The 22,143-nt window shown below is 43.8% G+C and overlaps 1 protein-coding gene, 1 long non-coding RNA gene and 1 other non-coding gene across 7 annotated transcripts in view; 1 reads left to right on the forward strand and 2 right to left on the reverse strand.

The window, feature by feature from the left end:
- The window catches only part of UBR4 (ubiquitin protein ligase E3 component n-recognin 4), a 67,784-nt gene that overhangs the window by 17,490 nt on the left and 28,151 nt on the right, over positions 1–22,143 (reverse strand). The window contains exons 50-86 of one of the 5 annotated variants that reach the window (XM_040651373.1): positions 21,802–21,834; positions 20,631–20,694; positions 20,055–20,189; positions 19,223–19,397; positions 18,860–18,997; positions 18,307–18,428; positions 17,828–17,939; positions 17,504–17,634; positions 17,191–17,368; positions 16,894–16,998; positions 16,260–16,391; positions 15,387–15,555; positions 15,134–15,230; positions 14,600–14,707; positions 14,035–14,151; positions 12,665–12,874; positions 12,139–12,288; positions 11,250–11,477; positions 11,055–11,133; positions 10,376–10,618; positions 9,282–9,450; positions 8,548–8,692; positions 7,897–7,982; positions 7,445–7,532; positions 7,122–7,315; positions 6,014–6,253; positions 4,767–4,905; positions 4,030–4,155; positions 3,721–3,849; positions 3,112–3,455; positions 2,812–2,902; positions 2,372–2,456; positions 1,965–2,092; positions 1,603–1,732; positions 1,216–1,373; positions 803–912; positions 191–332 (exon numbers count right to left, since the gene is read on the reverse strand). In XM_040651373.1, coding sequence (XP_040507307.1) covers positions 191–332; positions 803–912; positions 1,216–1,373; positions 1,603–1,732; positions 1,965–2,092; positions 2,372–2,456; positions 2,812–2,902; positions 3,112–3,455; positions 3,721–3,849; positions 4,030–4,155; positions 4,767–4,905; positions 6,014–6,253; positions 7,122–7,315; positions 7,445–7,532; positions 7,897–7,982; positions 8,548–8,692; positions 9,282–9,450; positions 10,376–10,618; positions 11,055–11,133; positions 11,250–11,477; positions 12,139–12,288; positions 12,665–12,874; positions 14,035–14,151; positions 14,600–14,707; positions 15,134–15,230; positions 15,387–15,555; positions 16,260–16,391; positions 16,894–16,998; positions 17,191–17,368; positions 17,504–17,634; positions 17,828–17,939; positions 18,307–18,428; positions 18,860–18,997; positions 19,223–19,397; positions 20,055–20,189; positions 20,631–20,694; positions 21,802–21,834 — 5,230 coding nt within the window. Of the gene's footprint in view, positions 1–190; positions 333–802; positions 913–1,215; positions 1,374–1,602; positions 1,733–1,964; positions 2,093–2,371; positions 2,457–2,811; positions 2,903–3,111; positions 3,456–3,720; positions 3,850–4,029; positions 4,156–4,766; positions 4,906–6,013; positions 6,254–7,121; positions 7,316–7,444; positions 7,533–7,896; positions 7,983–8,547; positions 8,693–9,281; positions 9,451–10,375; positions 10,619–11,054; positions 11,134–11,249; positions 11,478–12,138; positions 12,289–12,664; positions 12,875–14,034; positions 14,152–14,599; positions 14,708–15,133; positions 15,231–15,386; positions 15,556–16,259; positions 16,416–16,893; positions 16,999–17,190; positions 17,369–17,503; positions 17,635–17,827; positions 17,940–18,306; positions 18,429–18,859; positions 18,998–19,222; positions 19,398–20,054; positions 20,190–20,630; positions 20,695–21,801; positions 21,835–22,143 lie in introns of all 5 variants that reach the window. The other 4 variants (XM_040651372.1, XM_040651371.1, XM_040651375.1 and 1 more) reach the window with 4 other exon arrangements.
- LOC121107388 lies at positions 12,716–14,780 on the forward strand. The gene is made up of 2 exons (XR_005841463.2): positions 12,716–12,960; positions 13,800–14,780. It is a non-coding gene; the product is annotated as an uncharacterized LOC121107388 (long non-coding RNA).
- MIR6626 (microRNA 6626) lies at positions 20,663–20,772 on the reverse strand. Its single transcript, NR_105494.1, has one exon. It is a non-coding gene; the product is annotated as a microRNA 6626 (primary transcript).

Raw genomic sequence — 22,143 nt, forward strand, 5'->3', positions numbered from 1 at the left:
TACTGCTGGGGCTAACACTACTGTAGCTGTTTCTGTTCAGAGATGACAGGGCAAAAGTGAAATTCATAAGCACGGCAATGGCCAGCAACTGAACAAAGAGATGAAGATTTGAAAGCACAAAAGCCAGACAGACTGACGGGACTGGGACAAGCCTTCTGCTACTCTTTAGTTCCTCCAAACATGTCCATACCTTTGTGATGAGGCTGCCAATATAAGGCAGAACGCCTCTGGCTGCCAGGTAGACTTTCCAGTGGGCAGGCTTGATGAGCTTCTGGTACAGTGCCAGGTACTCAGCAGCACATTCACCAGCAATGCTCAGCTCATCCAGGTAGCTGGTAAAGAGAAGCACATGCTGACAACCAACTCTCAGCAACAAGTCCCCCTCACTCTGCTCTTCCTAGCTAACAGCATTACCAGTATTCATTACTTACTGCTAGAGTGATACTTCATCCAAAAAGATGACCAACTGTGCTAACAGTGTCACTTGTGCTAAGTTATGTCACGTTAGTTAGAAGAGAGTTTCCCCTGCTATCTTGCTGTCTAAGAGACCAGGAAAATTATGTCCACGCAGCTGAATACCATCTGCTTACCTCTGGAAAACACACACTGCCAAGCAACAACAAAAAAAGTCTTCCTAAAACGCTATCTACCAAGCTAATTAAGTTTAAGCACCCAGCACAAAACAACATGTCAATCAGAAGGATACTATAGACGGAGGTGATAAAAGAAGAAGGGAGTGATTCTCACGGGAATTAAGAGAAAAATAATCCTGGAGCTGCCAAGTGTGGCATCATGGAAATACCTCGTAAGGAGATCAAGGACCTGTTGTTTGCGGCTGGGGATGGTAGCCAGAGCTTCCACAATGGTACACGCAGCCTGCCTTGCAGCTTGAGTGGCTGGAGTAAACAGCACCTAAAGAAAAGCATTAAAATAAGGTATCATTTGATGTGCAGAGATAAACCAGAGATGCCTCACTTGAAAGAGACAGCACACATTGGGACAGTGTGGTGACCTGATGGCAGCGTTCACTTGTTCTTCTAAAGACTTCATTCTAAGAGAATGCCTACATGACGTTCTACATCAAAACATTTATACCATGCACTCATCCATACAGCATGTAAAACATGGCAAACCACCAACATTCCCTGGTGGTTAACTGTGCCCCGTGGTGCTGACAGGCCAATACATCACATTGGAGCTTTCACCCATGTTTACCTGTCGCAGCCAATTGTTGTGTCCCAGCTTCAGATCCAGAGGACAAGTTCTCTTCCCACGGCGACTCATAAACTGTTTCCACTTCCAGACATATTTTTCTGACAAATAGAGCTGGTGAAGCTCTGCTTTGCTGGGAGATTTCCCATTGGCATCTACACCTGCAATATTGAACACAGCTCAAGAGAAATGTTTATCTTCAGGCACAGTGCATTTTCTGCTCAGAGGCTGAGCAACGCAGCTTGGAAAGGTCAGTGCTGCCATCTCCACAGACTGCATGGTTAAGTGTGAAGATGGTATCAGATGGCAGGGACAGAAGCCAACACAACTCGACAGAAGTACATGCATGTTCTTTCACAATATTGCACAGAGTTAAAAACACAGAACTACCTCTGGCAGGGAGGCACTTTTTCCAAGCTTCGTATGATGCTTTGGGGTCCCTCTTGAGCCACAGTTGAGCTTGTGCATGGATTTCATTGCTGTAAGGCTTCACAGTGGTGAGAGCATCTGCAGGCACATCCTAGCAGACAAGAAAGCTCTGTGATTCTTGACAAAGCCACAAACTGCAGCTAAATTACAGTCATGGAGAAGCCAACCAATTTTGCCTTTATCAGAATTATAGTTGTATTCAAAAATCTGAGTTAGATGTACTTGATTCCACAAAATTGCTGGAAGCACCAAGAGCTTGCCCCTAAAAAGTAGACTGTAATCAGCTCATTTTCAGATACTCTGCTGAAGTTTTAAGGCAATACCTTGTTTTTCTTGCTGGTTGGAGCAGGTGGTTTGATCAGCTTTTGAAGAATGCGCAGGCACATGAGTGTGATGTTCTCCACAACCACCGGAGTCTTAATGTTCACTGCCATCAGAAAGAGGCTGAGAGCTGAAAGAGAGACATGCTCATGCCACCAAGATCTGCACATGGGACCCCTCCACAGCTCTGTAAAGCACCTCAAAAGTGCCTGGAATAAACACCTCATATCTTCAAGCAAAGCAATCATATTCTCATGGAGCCAAGAATGGAAAACATCCAGTTTTTTTTTTTAAGTACTTCCATATTTCTGTTTCTTAGCACTCCTATTTTAAGCTCCTGGAGACAAAGTGCATGGACCTGGGCATAGTATTTAAATTAAAGCTTTCACTTTTAGCTGCTTCAACTCACCACAGCGTAGTCGGAGCTCCCAGCAGCTGTCTTCCTTTGAGATGGAGTCTGTGAGCAGCAACATCTCATACTGGAGACTGCTAGCCTGTAGGACAGACATGTAAAAGCTTTAGAAGGTGATAGAGGAGTCCCTTTTGCCTTCTGATATTTAAAAATACAGCTTTAAAACACATTGATCTAAGTACATTTAGTCCCATCCCCAACTGAGATGACAGGCAGTCTAACTGAGAGAGCTGCAAGGTGAGCTGCAAACGACAGCTAAGGCATGTAGAACAGCCTGAGGAAACTCAGGCATGTTACTATAATGTAGTGTTGTACATTACCTTAACTCCTATCAAGACACCTTACGTATTACAGATGATGATAATGGAGAAAATGCAATGACTGGAATACACCAGCAGTTGCAGAGGGTCAGAAAAGAAAGCACTGGAGTCTCTCACCAAGTCTGGATTTGCCCAGTGTCCCTTCAGAGCTGCAGAAACCTTCCCGATGATTAAATCATTCATCTGCTGTGTGGCTTCTGGATTGTCCCTAAGACCAGAAGGAAAAAGAGAACACCGTTACGCTGTGCTCCTACTAAATACCAAAAGCTCCTGGGATTTCAGCTTAGCTGATGACAAACGTACAGCAAGCAGTTACGGCCTACAGTTTGCTGATGTAAGATCTCTCCCTTGCACAGCTACACCTTCCCAACTCTGCTTTTACTAGGAGAGGGCTATGAGCACTGAATCAAACCACACCTGGTCAGAAGGCACATGAGCTGACGGACCTCCTCCCTCATGGTGGCTGCGCCCCGCCGCAAGTTGTAGTCAAACAGCTCTCGGATAAGGCCCTGGGACACGAGGATATGCCTGATGGCAGAGTTGGTTGCCAAAGCCCGGAGCAACGTTATGCAGTGTTCAGTGACAGCTGAGGCACAGCCATAACACTTTGTTGACGACGTGTGGCCACAGCCCAGAACAGACAAGGCACGATACTGGCTGGCAGTGAACGTGGGTTGGACAGTGGTCCGTGAGGACTTTGTTGCTGCCTCTCTCTGCTGAAGGTCGTACTCCAGGAGCTCCTTCCGAGAGGCAAATACTTTCTGGAAACACAGAAAAGGAGAAATGAGACTTGTGAAGCACTACATAGCTGATAAACCTATTTACGGATTATTTTCACTGTATATTTTATGGAAATACATTTCTCAAAACTCAGAACCCATCATTATGTCAATGGCAAACCTGGGAAATTCATTAGAAATGTCAGCCTAACTCCCAGTTATCTGCTCTGTTTTAAGGCTTGCTGTCCACATTAGAAATAGAAGGAAACATGTGACCTGAATACAAATGAAAGCACACCGTACATACCTGGATGATTTTGGAAAGTTCATCAAATGAGTTCTTGCAGTCACCACAGTACTCCTGGGCTAACTGCAGTATGTATCTATTCACACTAGCTGAGGTAGAACTGATCCCTCCACTACTACCAGATTCATCCTGGAACAGAGAGAAAAATAAAAGGCATCACATATGGAAGCTACACACAAAAAATAACCACTCCAGAACAGCATCTGAGGCAAGGATCTCCAGCTGTCCTTGGCAATATAAAAGCCAGTGTCCTGCCTGCCTCCTACAAGTGAGTGTTTTTCTGTGCAAAACCCATTTGTCCTTTGTTACCTGGGGCTTTTCAGGAGCTGCCTCATTCACTTTGCACAGAAGGTTTTCCAGCTGCGGTCGGTGTCCCATTAGCTGGTGATACACTCTGTCAGCTTTGTCCAAGAGAGTGTTGATGTTTGTTACTGCCTAAGAATAAAAGAAGAAAGGAAACTCTTGGTTTATGTTCAGACAACATTTTTAATTGTACTGAGCTACACCTCCAAGTTTTCTCACATCTTTTGAGTTCTCTGTGTTACTGAAAAACGTGAGCTTTGCTTCTTCCACAAGTATCCAGTGTGCAACACCTTAACCTGCACACTTAGACTCTGGGACAGGCCACACTGACACTGCATGTACTGCAATGGGTTCCTCCTTCATTAGCAGGCCTCCTCAGATGAGATGCTAATGTATATAGCACAACCCAAACTAACCTGTCTTTCACAGGAAGACAAAGAGATCCAGTGCTAGATAGCTAGTTTGTATGCAAAGCACTGAATAATGTCTTTGAAGAATGATCTACTTAGCGGATGAAGAGAGTAAATAAGGGATTGCATTCCATACTTCTCAAAATGCCAGAGACAAGAATGAGGATTTTGGGAGATCACCAGAATTAGAGAAAATGCATTAGTCAGTAAAAAGCATTGAAGGAGTTCTGCTTTTCATGTTACTCCCAAGACAGATGGGCCTCTGATGTCTCTACACTGTTGACTTGGCCAAGAGATACAGCATTTCGTTAATGAATCCGCTATTAGTCCAACCTTCTTTCGATCCTCCTCGTTCTCTATGGGATCCACTGCACAGCAAGGCTTGGCATACAACATGAAGTCAAAGCGTGCGTATTTACAGAACCCACAGGCATTGCAAAGGAAGGGATCCTTCTCGTCGTAATTAATGGACCTGGAAGGCAAGCCAGAAAGGTCAGAGAATGCAGCTGAGCTTATCGAGGTAACTGGGGGAATAAAGCAAGTAAGCTCTGAATGCACTCATTAATTAGGTAAAGGAGAGGAAGGCCCCCAAAACATCTAATCTACCTTAAGGAAGCTGTTATGAGCAAAGCACATGTGGTATGTGACAATCAGAACCTAGGCAACAAAAAATCCACGTAGAAGCAGTACGTTCTGAGCAGTAAGTAGAAACAGGCATGAGTTTGTGCCTAACAATCCTGCTTCAACAACAGTAATTCCCAGCAGAACGTCAGATGAGGACACTGTGCCCTTTATGAGGACACAGATTAAAAGAAACAGTTTTGTAAGGTCTGGGCTTTGAACAGCTTTCACTCTCTACACAGTAGCAGTGGGACTAGCTGCAGTATACTTATTATCCCCTGTTGCAGACGAGAGTAGCATGACATGAACCGGTTTATAGCTCCCATATTTCAATATAGGATATGGAAACCTTTCAGCAGACAAATAATCAAATGATCTGTGCAAAGAATCTGCTGAACACCTTGAAACCCCTGCAGATTTGAGAGCAATGTGGGACAATGCGATGGGAGAAGAGACACCAGATGAGGCGACTAAACTCACAAAAGAGGAGGATTTGTGATACTGGAGTAAAAGCCTGAATAGCACACAGTAAATTACACCCTGAGCCCTGCTCTGAATGAGGAGAGCACAACAAAAGCTATGAACAGACAAACCAGCACAGTCCATCCTGCACACCACATCACGGATCTCCAGGGGGAACCCCCCCCCAACCATTGAACTCCAGCTCCTGCTTTAACCAAGCAGGCCAAAAATAACCTCCTTCTGGGAATTTGCCATTTTCAACTTCTGAGGGCTCGGTTCAAAACTTCAGCATTCTTTCAGCACTGTCGTATCAGGTTTCCTTTGTTCGCCTGCATTAATGCTAAATCCCTCTGTAAGCCTGTTTTATACTTCTCGACTAATTTGATTGCGCGCTCCTATTAACCAGAATGGTGTATTTCAATAGCAGGGTGTTCTGCTGAGCATCCAACGTGAGCAGCAGCACGAGGGCTCCGTGGGGAGGAACTGGGACGACCTACCTGCACTTGTGGCACTGATACACATTCTCACCACAGTTCCCACACACCCCCGGGTTGGCAGGGACGGACGCGCTGCACCGAGGGCACTGCAGGGTCTCCGTGGAAGCCTGGTAGTTCTCATAGAAATCTGCAAACTCAATCATCAGGTTGGAAGCCACGATGGGCAGAGGGAGGTCAATCTTCACCTCTGTCTGGCCTGGGGTCAGCTGGACCTTTTTGGCTTTGTGCCATCGAGCTGGCCTGGGAAAGAAAAGAGAAGCGTATGGCTTTTCAATGGGGAGGTACCCTCCTGCCCACGCACACAGAGGAGCCAAGCACAACTGCCTCGGCTCCAAATCTACTTTATATGGGATGAATGGAGAGCAGTTCTAGGATTCGCTTCCTTAGCTTCTGTATTGACATGATATGTAGCCAGAAATACATTTTAAGCCTTTATCCTCTTCATAGAGAGAGACTGTTTAGGATTAGAGAGCTGTTGATGCCTCATGGAAGAACTTTAATTCTACAGACATTTTCTAGGGATTTTCACCTCCCTTTTTTTTTTTATTTTTTATTTTTATTAGTAAAGACATTTGCATGAAAACAGGATATTTATTTCTAAAGATCTCATCTACTCCCACTGCTTATTCTCAACCTGAAGTCAGAATCCTCTCTTTGTGACATCATAATCCTCTCCGCAGCAGCCACTCGTGATGTCACAGAAGATTAAGACTTCAAATAAGCAATAAGCAGCAGGCACAGATTAATCCCTAAGCCAAAGAGATCTGATTCTGGTGAGAAGATCTCAAGAAGTGAGAAGGGAAAGCATATAAGCAGAACTGGCTCCAGACTGAGCAGTGCACTGAAAAAAAAGCATTTTTCCTGAGTATAGCAGCACTTGAGGCCATCCAACTTCTAATTTTACCTCTACTATATGGCTTCAAACAAGCAGCGTTAACACTTCCAACATTCCTGGATGCGTTGCAAAGTCCAAATTCCTTTCTGAGTCAAAATCCCCAGGAGATGCTCTTGGTAGTAATGTTGGTTTCCAAATACAATACAGATTCAACCCAACCACCTCACCAGAAATCCTAATGTCAAACTCAGTGAAACACGTGGATGAACGTACTTGTTTTTCAGCTCCACTATGGCCTGCACTGTCCTGTTGTTGTAATACAGGTTGATGGTTCGGACCATTTTGGTGCGTTTCAGGTCTCCTATCTTCACTGTCACTTTGCTGATGGTGTGGCTGCCAATCAGCTTCACCACTTGCTGGGTGGTTGTATAGCGGGTGTCCACTTTAATGGAGGAAAGCTTAATATACTGAGAAGACAAAAAAATAAGGACACGCTGCCAATAGGATCACATCCCCCAAAATACAGAAACACGGCTGCTGTAAATGTTGGGATCCCTGTAACTAATTGGAAAGGGCTTAAGAACAGCAGTACTTACACAGAAGGGCACCTCTGGATTGTTGCAGACAAGGCAAGGATCACTCTCTAAGTAATAGCCATCAAATTCCACCAGTCCAGACAGTGTGCTGGAATGAAGGGGAAGAAAATAAAACAATTAACCACCAAGGTATGACTAAGAACACCATTAGCAACTCTGCAAATCTATGCTCTCCAGTTGTTCCTACTTTCCTATTTTCTAACACGTACCAAAAAGGAAAGCAAAAAAGCTAAAGCCAAACTACTGCCAATAATGCATCTATTTATTTCTTTTCACATGGCAGAAAGGAGTTTGCTATTCTCTCAAGGCCAGCTGCAGCAAGCATGTAATCTCAGTAGGGGTCCTTCCTCCACCACAATTTCATTAGAAGAATTGGGTATTGCTTTGTGGATTGCAGCTCATCTGCTAAAAAGCTCCTTCAGCAGAATGGATCAAAGGCAGAAGTAACTCACTTGTAAATGTTGGAGTTAGGGTGGTTGGTAAGAATGTGGTTTTGAGTCCGGAGGATCTCCACAGCCTTCTGGGAGTATTCCTTCAACTGAAATACAATTAGGAAATGTTGTCTGCTCAGCAATTTTTTTTTAATGCTGCAAAGACTTCTCATCACGTGGCACGCTCGGTCCCCCAGACAATGTGTGCACTGCACCCACAGGTATTTGTGTGGTTAAGTCATTACCCAAGAACATAACAGATCCTAAAATTAGACCTTTACCACAACAACAGTGCTGTTTGTCCCAGCCAATGACTGGAAATGCTTGCCAAGATTCATAGGCCATTTCCAGCTCTTTACAAACACACATGCAATTATCAGTGCATCTAAACTATCTGTTCTCTGTGGCCCCCTAAGAAATTCCACCACAGCCTTTGTTCAGAAGTCATGGTTAAGAGATGAAATATCAGATCTGTAAATCAGAGCTAGCATTGGAGCTAGCAGAACTTTCCCCACAGACTTCCCAAGGAACAGTTTTCAACCCACAACACAACAAAAGAAAAATCCCCACTCTCCATTTCAAGGAATCCAGCTGTATCATAAATGAACACTGAGAAAACTCTTGGCAGCTGGACCTGAGATGCTGTTCTGCCTTTTCTGAATGACACTGTACCTTCTTCTCAGTCTGCTGTGTTTTCAGAGAGAAGTATCCCAGGAGATCTACAAACTGGGCAGCCTTTCTCCCGTAGGCTGGGAGTTCTGGCCAGATTGACCACATGAGATCCAACAGTAATTCTTGCTGAGACTTGTTAGAGTTCCTGTTGGACAGGTTACAGATCAATTAGGCATGTCAAGATAGCTATATTGACAAGAAAGCCATACACAGAGGAAGGAAAATATATTTACAGTTCAAAAAAGGTTGTAACTATATCTTGCTATACACGAGGGTTCACAGAGTCAAATGTCAACTCTTCTCATCACCAACAGTGTTCCAGCACTCTTTGAAATGGAAGAGCTCTCTTGTAACAACAGACTCCTGAGGGAGTTCAGCACCCTGAAGTCTGCCTTCACACACACAACTGCCACGCTTTTATCTGCCCTGGGAATTCACTCTCCCACAAACACCTGCTCCTGTAGATGTCAGGAGCCAGATTCTAAAGGCAGAAATCAGATGTTTCTTGCAGATGGTAACTCAAGTTGATCACTACTGCGTAAGTCACAACTCTGGCCCCAACAACTGCAGAATAACATGAGTTAGGTGATACCATCATTGCAAGCCTCAGCAGCTTTTAGGGCAGAAGCTCCAACATTATACCTTCAACAGAGACAGAGCTTTTTCATCATTTCCAAAACTGAGCTGGGACTGATTCAGAAGAGCCAGCTCAGAGAGGCTCCCTCCCAGCTCACCTGTAGATGTGGAGTGCGAGGCAGTGTGCCTGCCATCTGACAGAGGATGAGTTGGATTCCAGCAAGAAGCAACGCAGGAACTGAATGAGGGTTTCCTTATCAGCAAACTTGTTCAGCTGGTTCACCAGAGCTGTACACAGCTGGTCCTCCTGACTGCCTGAACTCTCACCTAGGGGACACCGGGTAGCATAAGAGAGAAAGGGTTAATAAAGCAGATGATTTGAGTACTTCACAGGCAGTCTAGTTTCCTATTTAATAGATCATACAGAAAGGACATGGGGATAAATGACAGTGGTTAAGGCAACACGTATAATATACTTCTCTTTCTCAAAAAATATAATTTAACACTCCCAACTATTACAGAAGAAAACTCCTGCAATACTTGCCAGTAAGGACATGAGAAATGTGCTACACATCCTGATAAAAAGAAAAGGAACAATAATAGGGCAGTGAATAGAGTCACAAAGAACCGTCTGTCAGAGAAAGCCAAAACAGTTCCCTGAAGAAAAGCCAAGAGAGAATTTATGCCCATGACTTTTATAGGAAAGCTTAATTACTTTCCCAAGACTTTGGACATCCATTAAGCAGCAGTCCTGGCTCCAACATAGCTTACAAGTCAGACAGAGGAAACAAGTCTGAACATAACCATTGAGGAGTAGAGCTAACTGGGTGTGCATCAACAGCATTTGTTTCAATTCCCATGAGGATTTCAACCTCCTCCATCCCACGACAAGCAACTTAGGCAGAAGTTATTTAGTCACTGGTATAAGCAACTTCTTTTAGACAACTCAAAGTCCACTCAAATTAATAAATACAGTGGGTTTGGGATATGTCCAGTACCCAATTTCAGCCCTAACTCTTACAGCATACTACTCCATCTTCAAACCTATTATTATATACGGTGAAACTGCTCTTCCCTCCTAGATGTTGCTAAAGGTTTCAAGCACCCACGCCAAGATTTGTGTCCCCTTCACAACAGTGGTATTCATCACAACTAGAAGCAAGCAGTGCTCTCTAAATAGAGGTACATAAAGCTGAGAGGAGCAGCCTTCATCCCTAAAAGAACCACAGAATAGGGCACAGCTGCAGCTCACCCTCTCGTTCCTTTTCCTTTTCTTCCTTCTTGCTCTTTTTCGTGGATGATTTGCTCTGGGTGGCTGGCTGCCCAGAGCCCGATGCTGCGGGAGCAGAGGTGGAAGAAGTGCTTGATGATCCAGAGGATGAAGCCACAGACAGCACTTTGCTGCCACACAGAGCACAAGAGAGCAGCTGCAGGAGAACTGGCGACACTCCTTCGTCTACCAAGAAGCTGACTTGAAGGAGGAAATAGAGAACCGCTGCGGAGAAAGGAAGAAAATTGTTATTGCCTAAATTAAATCTAAATGCACCACACCAAACTACCAAACCCAACAAAAACTACCTTCCAACATGACAAGGAGCATCCCACAAGCTGGCAGAACCCTACGCTATGGAAGTAAAACACTTGGGTACACCAAGGTGAAGTGTCACGTCTTAATTTACACAGCAGTGCAAACAATGCAGATCTCCTAATTCATGTTCTACTAAGTTATCCATTACAGCATACTGTGTTCTTCAGCTAGGGAACAGCTGCAATTAGAGCACTGTGATAATTAGCATTGGAAACAGTTCAATCCTACTCAAACTCTCAGCTCTGTTCCCCTTTTTTTGTCTGCACTCAGAAGTCTTCATTCAGAACAAGGCATGCAATGCAAACCCTCTGCTCTCCTGAACACTCTCAGAGGAAGAACTCACAGTCATCTTTAATGCAGAATTTCTGCCAGTTCACTGTTCGCTGCGTCGCAATCTCTGCACAAGCCTTTAAATGTTCCATCTGAAAGGCACAACAGGACAGGATTAAACACCATGTCAGTATTTCTATGACTGACTGACATCTTACAGAAGTGCAACACAGACTTTCTCCAAGTACAGGTGCACACTTTTCCTTACCAAGCTGATCAACGTATCGTACTGCAGAGCAGAGCCTGAACTTGCTGTGACCACACTGGCACGAAGGAAAATGCCTTGCTCTTCCAGGAGCTTTTTGATTCCACGAACATGGGAGTCTAAAGTGTGGAGGTCTCGGAGCTGACGGTATTTATCCTTGGATCCACAGATAAAGAGCAAAAGCTTGCGGACTTGGCGGCGCACAAATGGAGTCTGCTGGATCATCAGGTACTAAACAAAGAGAAGCCCATAGCATCAGCACTGTGAACTCACCAGTAGGCAACCCATGCCAACAGAAATATGACTTGCTCTCTTACAAAAAAGACAAGACACTGGAGATGCAGTAACAGAAAGTCAGCCATAAAAGCAAGTAACAGGCAGAGGACACTGCACAGCAATACTGCAGCATCCTGAGCCGAATGAGTGGGAGACTGCTTCTGAAAACCATTCTGTAACCTCAGATAAAAAGCTAGTCAAGCTTCATTAAGAAATCCCTTCCACAAACTTGTGCAAATGTAAGATAACTTGTTGTTATGTAGGGAGCTATTCCACCAGATGAAGGAACTGAAAATACATACTCCCAAAGTCTTACTAAGTGATGTACCAACAGCAAAGCATGATGTTACATTGTACCATCAGTGAGGTTTTCTATTAGAGTTTTCTGGAGGTAAATACTGAGTCACAGAGACCAAAAGACACCTTGTTTTTCACACATGCTTTCTTGTAGTTATTCAACAGGAATAACACAAAGGCAAAAGTTAATCTTCTTTCAAGAGGGAAAAGAAAAATCAGACGTGGATCAGATGGCCCTACAGAAGTCCTCATCTTTCCCAAGTAAGGTATCATCAGTGGGATTTTCTGGTTGAAACCTGCAGGTGCTTTACGTTCTCACCTCAGACAAAAAGTAGAACCAGGAGTGATCAAAGACAGGAGGTGGGATGCGGGAGTTTGTGTCTGCAATCTTCTTGATCTGGTAGGGCAGCCGCAGCACCATCTCTGTCAGAAGCTGAGTGTAGGCCTCAAACACATCTGCTGCGTGACCCTGAGAGTGAGAGCAATCAGTAAGGACCACTGTATTGTTCTGACACATTGCCCAGTGCATTTGTTTAAAAGCAGAGCTCTTCTGCACTTTAGAAACCTGAAGAAACACTTCAAATTGATAAACAAACATAAGCTGACAAACCTGCATGAGGAGCTGATCTAATAGGCAACCAGGAGGATGCAGTAAGCTACTCTGTAGCCCTAAGGCATTTTAATATACAAGCTTTCAACTTAGGACACAGGCTTCTATGTAACTAGCCTTTCTTCACAGCACCTGTACATATATCAAAAGTCTCTACTGGAATAAAGGTGGCTGAACAAGTCTGGGATTTAATGTGGAAATCCCCACCAACTGCTAGGTATAGGGCAGGACTCACCTTCACATACTGGCGGAGGAAAAAAGGGCTCATGTCAGGTGGAGAAGAAGTAGTGTGAGGTTTCAGGAGCTGGCTGGTGGCAACAGGCTCCTCGTCGTTCTGCTGGCTTTTCCAGTACTCCAGCAAAGACTTCAGCACGTGCAGGCAGTAGTCAACAGCACCAGAGCTCAGCAGTGCAGCGGCAGTGGCACTGGAGATGAGGGAGGAAGACTGAAAGGAAGAGGAGAAGGATTAGCAGAGCACCTGAGAACCACCATGTCAGGAGAGCAGCGACAGTCAGACAGCTGACACCACGGGTAAGAGAGGAGGGTTGTGTTGTTTCTTAAGAAACTTTACAGGCAGCTTTTAAGTTCGGGGTTTGTTTGAGGTTGGGCTTGGGTTTTTTTTGCTGTTGTTGTTGTTATTTTGTTTATGAAAAGCAACTCCAATATTTACAGAGACTCTTTTGAACAAGCGCTTAGTAAAGGAAAACAAATAAAATCTCTTCTTAAGTCTAATCTCCCCTCGACACATGTGCCAGAGGCCACTGTGCTATGGATTAGACGACTAGGGCTTTTTTTTTCCCCCCTCTCTCTTCTTCATTTTTCATTTTTTTTTTCTTTAAGTTGGGATTTCTATTTGTTTATCTGGGATTTGGCCAGCTGGGGGTGAATTCTGGTAGAGAAAGAGTCCCTGTTGCAGATGCCTCTCAGAGGCTCTGCTCCACCCAGGTATTGCTCCACCTGCATTCTGCAAGACGATGAGCTTTGATTTCTGTGGGAAGCTCAAGTGAATAACAAAGGCTGGAGAAAAAGCTACTGTAAATAAAACTATTAAAGCAGCCCTGTAAATCCAAACAAACCCCACAGCTCATAAGCTCATTAAAATTTGATGCAGTTCAGACTAAATTTTTTAACCTCTATGCTTTTTTATTAATCTCCTTCCCACCACACATACTGCTTTTTATGCCTTATTACTGTACCTTTTAGCAACAAATATCTAAGGAATCCTCTTAGCGACTTTTACGTTGACACAGCAGCATATTGCTTTCCAATAATCACATTACAAATCCTTTTTAACCCCTTCAGTGCTGGTGAGATGCAACTACAAATCTGCTAGAGCATTTTAAATAACCTTAATAATCTTCTGCCCTCAGCTCAGCCAGGAAGTGCACAGAAAACAAATTATTCCAGTCCTCTTCTCACGTTGGTTTCCTGTGTTCTGAGCTTCCAAAAGGTCCTTTTTGGTAAGAGTCAAGTAACACTGTTTTTGCAAGGTATTTTAAACTGGTTTTCAGTTTTGCACCATTTATGTGCACCTTTTATACCATCTCTGATAAGAATAGCTCCCTAACCACATCCCACCCCTGAAAAGCACCCTGAAGAACATACCTCACAAATGGAAGACTTTGATCCTGACTTTGTTCTGGACATGAACACACTAAGCAGCCTCATTACCACCAGGTGTACTTCATTCACAGGAGAGCGCTCATTCTTCTTAGACACATCCTGCAAAGAGAGAGCTTCCTTACTTACAGAGCAAAGCACACTGTCCTTACACCCACGTTTCAGTGCTCTGACCCTCACAAAGTGTTTCTAATTTAAGCTCAAGCAATAACACCAAAAAAAGCAGTCTGAATTCCTCAGTATCAGAGCAGACAGTGGCCTGGGGGTCAGAGAACAGTTATACAGATGGATGTGTACATGTCAGTTATACATCACTGATCAATCATCCCTGTTTTAATTGCTGAATTTAAGTCATGCAAGTTTTCATGCTTACTTGTTGATGTTGGAAATAGGTAACAGTGAGTTATTTCATACATTATGTGAGATTAACTGTCTGAACATATCCATACAGCAAACTGCTGCTATGATTCCCATGCACCCAACTCCTACATGGGAAGAAAACCTGTCTAGAAGGAGCAAATCAAGACCGTGTGCTTGTACTACAGCTTGCCTTTTTCTCCATGCACAGTTCTGCAATCAGCTGGGACAGAAGGTTATCTAAAGCTCCTTTGTCCTTCTCATCATCTCCATCCAGGTCTGTTGTGAGCATCAGAATAACCTGGAAATAGAAGTCAGAAAATGAACAGAAGGCAGAATATGTGTTTTCAAAACAGATACAATCTTCCACAAAACTTCTGTATCTTGTATCTTGATTAATTTTTGCTTTTTCCCAAATTCTCCCTGCATCTCCCTTCACAAGAGTATTCAGTATAAATGTGAAAGACCCTCCCAAATATATAAGGGTTCAAGGACGTTAGCACTGAGGGTCATCATTCAACAGTCATACAACACTGAGAAAGGGCACATGTCTAACTCTGGATAAGGAATACAGTGCAAGAGATTGAACACTTCAGAGCGGGGACTCATCCACTGTGACTGGACAAGAAAGAGAAGAGGTTAAAAGCATGTGCAAACGAAAACCTGGCATTGGTGGCAGCGATTAACTTTTTGACTAAGGCTTGAAACCTGAGCCCTCCTCAGTTACCTGCATGTAAGGGATGGCCCGGACTCCCCCAACGTTCCTCAGCTGAGGTAAGTTCTGCAGCAGCCTCTCCAGCAACATCAGTCGGACCATGTGCAGCCTGAGAAGTCAGAAAGCAGCAAACAAACGTGAAGCATTTTCAGACACACTGAAAGAAATACTAGACCAACCAGATTACCAACATGTAACTCCGCTATAAACAATGACACTGCAGAGCAGAAGCATGACTTCTGATAAGGAAAACAAAGCCCCTTGCCTGTTGCTGGTGTGGACATCTCCCTCTGCCTCCCCCTCTCCTTCTGAGCCATCTCCCTCTTGCTGGCCTGTGGTAGTGCTAATCGCACCTGTGCTGGAGCTGACACTGCCTGGCCCAGCAGGATGGCCCTCAGCTGTCGTGTCCCCATAGGCACTGCTACGACCAGACACTGAAAAACAATGAGAAAAAAAGAGGGGGAAGAACATCAGCACAACTGAACATGCATCTCTGCCCTCTTCATGGCAACCATAGCACTACCCTATGGAATTATGGCTCTAAGCAGACAGTGTCTGTGGTTCCTTTCAAAAAGTTAAAAGAGCAGCACTTCCACAGATGCAACACAACACCCTCAGCAGTGCTTTGTTCACCAGCCTCATCTTGGTGGCACAAACTGAATTGGCTCCACAGCAGTAAGTTTAAGGTGGGTTAGAAGAAGGGTGTACAGGATGGGCAGCATGAATGCAATTGCTCACAGAAGTCTGTTTGCAGCCTTTAAATAAATCATTAATTTATTTTTCCAATCAGTTTTATCAGGGTATCAATCTCAAACAAAGGGGAAGAAATCACCTTAATCTCATTTAAACTTACCCTGTATGTTAAGGCATTATTTTATTCTCACTCCAGGCTACTGCACTATGTAATTTATTACAGACCAGCAAAAAGTACTACTCCACGTTTCTAGAGAACTACAAGAGTGAGGAAATATTCACACACTGTAGGGCATTTCGATAGTAAACACAAAATGATGTATGGCATCATCTATCTAGAACAGATTTCTTCTTGACCAGGGATTTCCCATCCCACTCACTCCTGGTAAGTCTTCTTACTGTAGATATCAGAGGTACAAACACTGTTCCAGCAACAGATACTCACCACTGTGCTCACCAGCCACTGAGTCCACAGCACTGCCACCACTCTCAGAGCCCACACTTCCACCATGGTCAGCAGGTGAAGTCCGTAGAGTTGAGCCATCTGTTGCAGCTGTGCTGCCTTCATCATCAGATGCTGGAGCTAAAAGAATAAAGAGAGCTGTTACAAGTAAAAACACTGTCTTAATATAACTGCAAAAGAAGTATATAGTATAAAAGAAAAGCCACAAAGATTTGTCTTTTAATTTTCAACTGCAAATCCAAAAGGAATTTGGACTGTCCATCAGTGCTTTTAAGCCTGCTAAAAGCAGTGCAGGGGAGATACCCCGAGAATGAAACCATATTATGAAATGGTCCACCATATTAGTAGCTTGAAGGACAATGTCTGTCTGCTTTATGTGCAAAGAAAATACTGTATATGATTTACTTTGCTTTAAGAGGAAATCACTTCCTCAGAAGCACATACAGAAGGTCATCCAAAGCAAGAAAAGATCCTGTATAAACTACTAAAGACACATGAAGCCAATAATAAGGATTGGTTCTTCAAAACGTCATTTGCAAAGAGTTACAATTTAAAAACCATTATTTAGCTTAAAATTAAAAACAAAACAACTTGATTCCTCGCAGTGAACAGTTACCTGATGCTGTTGTATCCGAGAGTGTTCCAGCATCAAGAGAAGAAGAGCTGGGTGCCTGCCCAGACAGTCCTAAGCTCTGCAGTCCAAGTGCACTGCTGCTGCTACCTGCAAGGAGAAAACAAATGATGAATACCTTTCTACATACAAACTGTGTTAAGTCTGGCCTTCTCTGTGCCTTTCATTGTTCTACTACCTGTGCTTTGATGGCAGTCACATCAACAGCTTCTGCTCTGCTTCTTTCTCACTTTCCTCATATTCTGTTTCCCTTTTTGAGTAACAGCAATGCTGACTTCTTACCTTGCTGATCCTGTTGCAGGCTCAGGGCAATAGCCAATTCCACCATGGTTTCATCATCTGCATCTGGAGGGATATCCAGCATTGGAGGGAATCCCTCTGCTCCAGCCAGAAGAGCCTCCAGGGGAGAAGGGTTCCCATTGTTCACATTTTCAGAAGTCTCCAGAACCATTGATTCCGACTGTGGAAAAGGAACACAGTGAGAGATCTTATGCCAAACCACCATCAGCTAATGGAACACTAAGTATCAATTCATCATACGCTAAACTAAACCCAAGCACTTAACAGATTCCAAAGAGAAGCACTCTGGACTTACCACCATCTCAAAGTCACCATGATCAACTTCACTTTGCTCCTGGCTTTCCTGGCGGATATGCTCACCGTTTGCTATCCCAGAGCTCTGCAGCTTATCTTCTGCATCGTCATCATCATCATCATCTTTATCTCCTGCGTTACAAAGGATTAATTCACAAATTAATTCCCGAAGGTTTTTAGTGGGGAAAGTGAGAAGGAAGAAAGGAAATAAGAAAAACTAGTTTTGTCCAGTTCTAAAGGCTTTTTTTTTTTTTGCATGTGTCTTTTCTGACAAATAAAGTAGGTCATGCTCATTTAAAGGCAAAGATGAACGGATTTGGCATACCCATAGGAGTATTGCTGCGAGGGGAGGACGGCAAGGTCACATGTCTCCTCTTGTTCCTTGGTCTCAGCACTCTGATCAAAGCTTGTTTGCAGGAAAAGCTCACTGCAGGATCCTAAAGGGTTAACAGTTAACCATTAAACTTCTTAAGCTTCACGTGCTTACTCACATTATGTGGAAAGATGGGAAATACAATTATGACTCTGCTGGTCATGATTCACATAAGGCTTACATCACTGCCTAGCTTCTAAACTCCCCATCTTCCCCTGCAACCATAAAGCAATACTTATCAGCACACAAGCAGTAAGTGACATACATTATTAAAACACAATTAAAACATTTATCCTTCATTCACTTCTGTCTCGATGTTTTTGGCTGCATGTCTCTATTTTGTACAGCCTCACCTTACCATTGTACCTGTACTTAACTCTCCTTGTGTTATTTGCACTATAGGCTGATAGAGAGCAGAGTAGACTACATACTGGGCAAAGTAACATCTGCATGTAGATCTTGGATGCCGTATGGATACAATCTAGTTCACATGTGCAGTATCCATGGATAATATCCACCAAAGCATTGACTGTGGCCTCAACGTGAGTCAGACCTAAGGAGGAATAAAAGCAGGCCTGGAATCAACTCCCTTTCCACTTCAGCACAGAACACGACACTGCAGGACGTATCTTATTATTTGTAGACTTTGAGGCACAATGATTGTGTCAACAAAAATCCTGAAGCTTCAATCCAAAATGAGCTTACACACCAGCCCTGTATGGTATATGGAGCACTGCACATGCCATACACCACCGAATATCCCAATAGCAGCATAACCAACTATGAACAAACCAATCATCAGTCCCTTTTTACTAGAGAACACATGTATTTTTAACTGAAGTGTTAGTGTAGAATGTACAGACATAACATGTATGGCATCATGAGCAGCTTAAGACTAGTTTGGAATAAACCATTTTCTGTTTACAAGCTTAAAACAGACCAAAATACACAAGCTTGTCAATAGCAAATGAAGAGTTAGCACACCTGGCAAGCAGGCAGGAGCAAGGAAGGCATTTTTGGGCTTCGATGCATGTAGCTTCCAGAAGTGGTTTACCAGCTGGGTAATAAAGGTGCAGCCCTCCCCTTCAGCGTGTTTCTGAGCCTCCTGCCCTTCTTCACTCTCTGTGCAGTTGAAAGAACAGCTGTCAGACTTGTGCAGGGAAAAGTATTAACAGCAGGAAACATCAAGTTTATTTGAGAAAGGCCTTTGTTAGAAGGTCTGATGTCCTCATTTCAAGGACCACCTCAGGCCTATCATAGTTCAAACATGGCCCCATCACACTGAACCACATACCACAAAACATTTTGAGTTAGCCTAAAAGACAGAGAAAATCCAGACTACTCTACCTGTTTCCAACTGCGACAGCTTCGACTCTGTATAATGGACCAGATTGTTGGGTCTCATAATAGCAATGGATCGAGCAGTGATAACCAATCTCTGGAACACTTCAGGATCAAGGTCCTTTCCTTCTTTGGTTGAAGAACTCAAATACTGAATGGCTTTACTTAACAATGCTTGATCCTGGAAAGTGAATGATAACACTGGCAAAGAGAATCAAGGTACAGCAGAAGAGCAAAGCAGCTGAAATACAACGGTAGGATAGTTCATAGGGGAAATGTGCTTTAACTTTCTTGGCCAGTGTCATCTAGAAGTGACAACTAGTATTATAAAGCCACCCAGCAGCATTAACAAAAAATAATAATCTGGCTGGAGAATCCTTATTTTCTTTCCATCGCTCTTAAATGTGGACAGGAAGACCACTGTAAAACCATAACCACTGAAGTGGTTAGCAAAGGCTATCAGCAGGCTTCTATGCATTTACTGCAATTATGTTAGCATGTATCCTAACCACTACTTACCCTACTACTTTCCTGCCACCCTAAGCCATATGCAGAGGGAAATGGAAATCTTGAGCTACACAGTTTACAAACAAACCTGTGTTTCAGGATTCTGATTTCTCTTGATTAGCAGATACTATTCCACAACAAAATTTTCAAAGAGCATTTTAGCTAGTGAAGCACTGAGGAAACACTGTATCAGCATGGCAGATGGCAAGACCTAAAGGAAAATTAGTCCACAGTACTACTTTGCAAAGAAAAGGTGCTTCTAGGGCTGGCTGCACCTCTACCATAAGCTAGCCAGTGGACAGAAGATGCTGCAATCTTTGAACCATGTTACCTTATGGTTATGGTATGCTGAACGACTGGTGTGCAAGCTGGCCAAGAGGCTCTTGGTTTGCTGCTGGACACTGGAAGGAGCAGGCATGGACAGGAGCATGGTAGCCAGTTCCTGAGCAGCTGCCTTATTTTTCTCCTGTTTCCAAGAACAGACAAAAAAAACAACCCCACTCTTCAGTTCACTAACCAATAAGGTGATGCACGAGTCCAATTTCTCTGCAAGTTCCTACCTCCCTGCAACACAGTTTTGATATTCCCTCAACGTATTATTTGATATTTAAAGAACATTTCACATGCCTAAACAAGAGAAGTCCTTTTCAGATTTATGGGCTTCTACCCCGCTGTTTTTGCAAACGAGGTCACTCTACAGCACAAAAATCCCACCAGCAATAAATGCAAATGCCAATTGTCATTCTAAACTAGTTTCAAATGCTTTTCGCTAAGTCAACTTTCAGATCAGTGCTGTGAGCAAAACGGATGCGGCTCTCTCCTATCAGGCCCCCGGGGCTGCAGGAGGTGCTGCTGATCTCACCCCTCCTCCCCCATCTCAGAAGAATGTATTCAGAAAGTTACTTGCCTTCTCGTTGACTGGTCCTACAGCAAAGCAGCTTTCCAGCGCTTCTAAAGAACTCACTACTAGCCTGGAGGGAGAAAGGAAAGCAGGCTTGAGTACAGCAACCCTTCTCTCTCCTTAGCACTTTGCTTTATGCGGGCTACAGTCATGAGTAGCTCAGAGACAGCTAACGAATGCCAAGTACAAAATCAAAGCATGATAAAACCTGCCACAGGCACCATGCATATCATTTCATTGTGTTACAGACCAGAGTTAAACCTGGCTCGCGCTCACAGACAAACTTAGGACTGCTTTAATAATCCACAGCTGAAAGACAGGGGCTTTTCTCTACCAAAGAGGATAAAACATTTCCTTACGCAGCCTGCAGCAGGGATAACTTGGATTGTCTTGACAGTACCAATTCACCATGGCCCACAGACGTACATATGACTGCAGATCAAGGGTTGGTATGACACATGGGAAAAAGCGTAACCGACTTTTCTAAGGGAGCAAGATTCTACTCGCTTGCTATTTTCACACAGGTTGCTCTTTCCAATTTGGAGTTTCAGCACAAAATACTCCGGAGGAAAATTAACTGGGTATGACCCGCCTGAGAGCTGCTGAAGTTTTGACAGCAATAAGGCAGGCTGGTAAAATACTTGCCCCAAGGAAAACCTTATTTACACCTTTGCAGCAAAGTGCTGACCCTCCCCTGCAGCACCCCTTCATGCCTTGAAGTAGAACTAGATGAAGTGCCACCTGGCACACCAGGAGCAGTACAAGAGTATAGGAAAAGGGAGGGATGAGACAGCGTTAAGGGGAGAAATAATAGCTTAGGATCGGATACGAGATAGAAGGAACAACCATTCTGAGGTCTGGAGGTGATAAGTAACATTGATTTCCCGCACCCGCAGCCATAAAGCCAACAGGGGAAGAGAAGTGGGAGGAAAAAAGCATAAGGAGGGGCAAAGCAGAAAGGAGTCTGTCCAACAAGCAACAGTCAAGCTGTATGCAGCAAAAATCCGCAGACCGCCTCATCTTTACATTGTGCTAAATCATCTGCCATGCAATGACCAGAATGTAAAGAAGCGAATGTCACTTGGAAAACAGAAAGTAAACAGTCAACAAAAGCCACATCATGTGTTCTGTCTCTGACACACATTCATTCGTGCAGAGAAAAGGATGGCATACTAACCGGTCCAGGGTGGTTAGGGACTCAGTTTCAGAACTTTGGGGGAGCAAAGAAAAAGGAAAAAAAAAAAATAATAATGTGTAAAGCTCACAGAAAAACTCCCTACAACACATTCTAAGCAAAAGGCAAATTAAATGGGGAAATCAGGAAGCTGGGAGAGCGATATATACAGTCAATCTAAGCATGACTCTTTCTGTTTGGGCAGCAGACACTTGCCTAACAGCACAACAGATAAAGGAGATCCAGGCCACCTAGCACAGAGAAGCCAAGCACACTGCTTAAAGCACAACTGGAGGTTAAATCTGAAGTAGAGGCACTGAAGCTCTAATAGAAAAGCTGCCTTAG

This window comes from Gallus gallus, chromosome 21 (genome assembly GCF_016699485.2).
Source record: "Gallus gallus isolate bGalGal1 chromosome 21, bGalGal1.mat.broiler.GRCg7b, whole genome shotgun sequence".
In the NCBI taxonomy this organism is placed as follows: Eukaryota; Metazoa; Chordata; class Aves; order Galliformes; family Phasianidae; genus Gallus; species Gallus gallus.